Source organism: Primulina tabacum, chromosome 13 (genome assembly GCF_025594145.1).
Source record: "Primulina tabacum isolate GXHZ01 chromosome 13, ASM2559414v2, whole genome shotgun sequence".
In the NCBI taxonomy this organism is placed as follows: domain Eukaryota; kingdom Viridiplantae; phylum Streptophyta; class Magnoliopsida; order Lamiales; family Gesneriaceae; genus Primulina; species Primulina tabacum.
In genome coordinates this window covers 1,646,559-1,649,533 of record NC_134562.1, presented here as the reverse complement: position 1 = coordinate 1,649,533, position 2,975 = coordinate 1,646,559, and the positions used below count along the sequence as shown (strand labels likewise).

General features: G+C 41.1%; 1 protein-coding gene across 1 annotated transcript; it reads left to right on the top strand.

The window, feature by feature from the left end:
- The first annotated feature begins 1,424 nt into the window (after positions 1-1,424).
- On the top strand, positions 1,425-2,975 carry LOC142522646 (putative transcription factor At3g04930). Its single transcript, XM_075626166.1, has one exon. It carries the CDS (start codon positions 1,536-1,538, stop codon positions 2,718-2,720), a length of 1,185 nt encoding a protein of 394 aa, XP_075482281.1. The 5' UTR covers positions 1,425-1,535; the 3' UTR covers positions 2,721-2,975.

Here is a 2,975-nt window from a genome sequence, read left to right as displayed (position 1 = left end):
AATTTTGCTTCTATACTAAGCAGTCGGCATGCTCTTTTTCTCTTTTGATCTTCACACACTTCTTATTCTTATCTTCACTAATCTTCACCTTCTATTTATAGGCGCGAAGCTTGATCGTACACTGAGATTTAATTATTGTATCCGTTGCATTTTGAATCCGTTCCTCGATTTATTTGTCTTGTACTTACCGATAGCCATTTTGGAATGTTTTGTCTTTAAGCACTGTTGCAACGTCTATTATTGTCCTTAGACTGAACAAAAGTTTTTCCTCAGTGCGTACTACTGGATTTCATCGAATGAGTTAGTCGTGTTTTGCAAACAGATTGATTCCTAACTGATGTTCTGAGATGGTTGGTTTAACTGATCTTGAACTGGTTCAGTGAAATTAGTTGGCTCGTCAGCTGAACTGATTTCGCTGCTTCAGTTGAACTGGTCAGCTGGACTCTTCATCAGTTGAGCTCTTCATCAGCTGGTCGGGCTTCTGAAGGTCTTCTATTTAACTGCCTATTAGCTGGACAATCAGATGAACTGGTCTTTTGATATTTCAGTTGAATTGGTTCAGTTTGGGCGATCAGTTGGTGCTTTCAGTTAGTTTGGACGATCAGTTGGTGCTTTCACTTAGTTTGCATCTTGATAACTTCATTTTTTGCTCGATAACTGATCAATTCGAATCCTGATCAGTTCCAGTTTATGCGCACTTAGGTAAAACCATTAGAAATATATTAACACGTTTTGTGAATCATCAAAATCAAGATTGCGAACATGAAATGTTCCAACAATTTTTTATGAAATTTTTATTTATGGGTTGGCTTGCGGACTGGCTTGCCTAACCTGCAACCCATATCGTATCGGGTCAGGTCAGGTCGGGATGGGTTGAGAATTTTTCAACCTGTCAGGACGGCGCCTTCTAACAGTAATACCATTAATAACCCACTATTAAAAAAAATTAAGATAAATCAACTTAGTTGTTTTATGTCATCTCCAACCACAAAATCTATTTTGGTGTAAATTTTACACTAAAATAGTACGATTTTTGCACCAAATACAATATTCATCTCCAACCCATTTATTTCAAATCTTACACAAGTAGAATATTCTCGAAATATTTCTTAATTATTAATAATTAGCATAAATAAATATTTTAAAAAATTATTTATTAAACATTTATTATAAGATTAATAAATAATTATAATTAATTTTTTTATGTTAAATATATAATTATTAAATTAATAAAACAAATATTAAATTATTATTTATTCATTATTAATAATTATTAAAAACAAATAATTTATTAAAAAAAAATTTATTGCACCAAAATCCCTGCGCCAAAAATAAAATTATTGCACCAAAAACTAAATCAATTTTAGTTTTGAAAAAATTGATTTGATAATTTTGTAAAAAATAAATGAAGTAAATGGTGAGGGCATTGGAAGAGATGCCTATGTGCGTGTGAAGTGGTTGGCAAAGAAACCAAACTCACCAAAAGGCAGACCCATCCCCCGCTCCTGGCCTAACCCTTCCGCCCGAACACATTTATGGCCTCCACCGAAGACCCCGCCGCCGCCGCGGCCCACATCTTCAACGAGGACGAAGACCTCCTTGACGACGACGATGACGACAGCTCCGATCGCGATGAGGACGACTCTGCCTCGTCCGCCGCCGCCGCCATCGATCTCCCTCCTCCGACTTCCTCCGCGGCAGCTCAGGTCACCATCGCGGTCCCCGGAGTCCCCGATCCGCATCTTAAGCAACAACTACCGGATACGGTCGTTGCTAAGAAACCGGCGCAACTCGACGACTCTCGCAAGCTCTTCCAACGCCTCTGGACCGACGGTGACGAAATTGAGCTCTTGCAGGGATTTCTCGACTACACCACCCAGCGAGGCGGACCTCACAGCTCCTTTAACCACCACCACCATGACACGACCGCTTTTTATGATCAGATCAGGGACAAATTTCAGCTCGATTTCAATAAGAATCAGCTTGTCGAGAAACTGCGCAGGCTCAAGAAAAAGTACCGTAATGTTGTCAACAAATTTGGCTCCGGAAAAGACTACGCCTTTAAGAGCCCCCATGATCACGCTACCTTCGAAATCTCTTCCAAAATCTGGGGCACCTCTGTGCTCAATGGCTCCTCCTCCGCCGTTCTTGCCATCTCCGCACCCGCACCTCTTTCCATGTATGAGGATGACGACGACCCTGGCTTCCCCAATTTCGCTTATTGTCAAAGCCCTAACCCTAATGGTATTGATGTAAATAGCAAAACCCCTCGGCCTAGGAAGAGAAACCGAACCGGAGCAGTGAAAGTTGAGGACAAACAGCAGCCTGTTTTCAACAGTAATACTATTTATAATCAGCCATCTGCAGCGGCTACGCCGATCGCCGCCACTCCAGTGGCAGCCGCAGGGACCACACAATCTGTTTCGAATGTGATAGAAGAGACTGTGAAGAGCTGTTTGTCACCCATATTCAAGGAGTTGTTGGGAAATTCGATGAGTTTAAATGCAAATCCTAATGGACCTTGCTGCGTACATGGGTTTGCAGCAACACTTAGTCCGATGCCTTTGGGTTTTGCTGGTGCCATGAGCGGAGCCAAAATGGCTGACGAAAAGTGGCGGAAGCAGCAGATATTGGAATTGGAGGTTTTCTCCAAGCGGTTGGAGTTGATGCAGGATCAGATCAAAGAGCAATTACTGGAACTTAGGTCCATGGGGAAGTGATCGATAGCTTTATCTGGCAGTATGTTTATTTTCTTTTTTCCGATTTCCCTTAACCCCTTTATGCTTATATGTAGAATTGCTGGATGCTTGTTGATAAATGTGAAACTGCAGATCCTGTTTAGATAACCCTCGGCGAATAATGAGTTGTGATTGTTCTTCCCATTGATGGCTTGCTTGTCTCTTGATGCTTGCATAGGGATAGTTTGACATGTATATTGGAATCCATTGACAGAAATAAGTAGTTGATTTTGATGA

Coding starts and splice junctions, on each gene's coding strand:
- LOC142522646 (XM_075626166.1), top strand. CDS start 1,536: ATGGCCTCCACCGAAGACCCCGCCGCCGCCGCGGCCCACATCTTCAAC.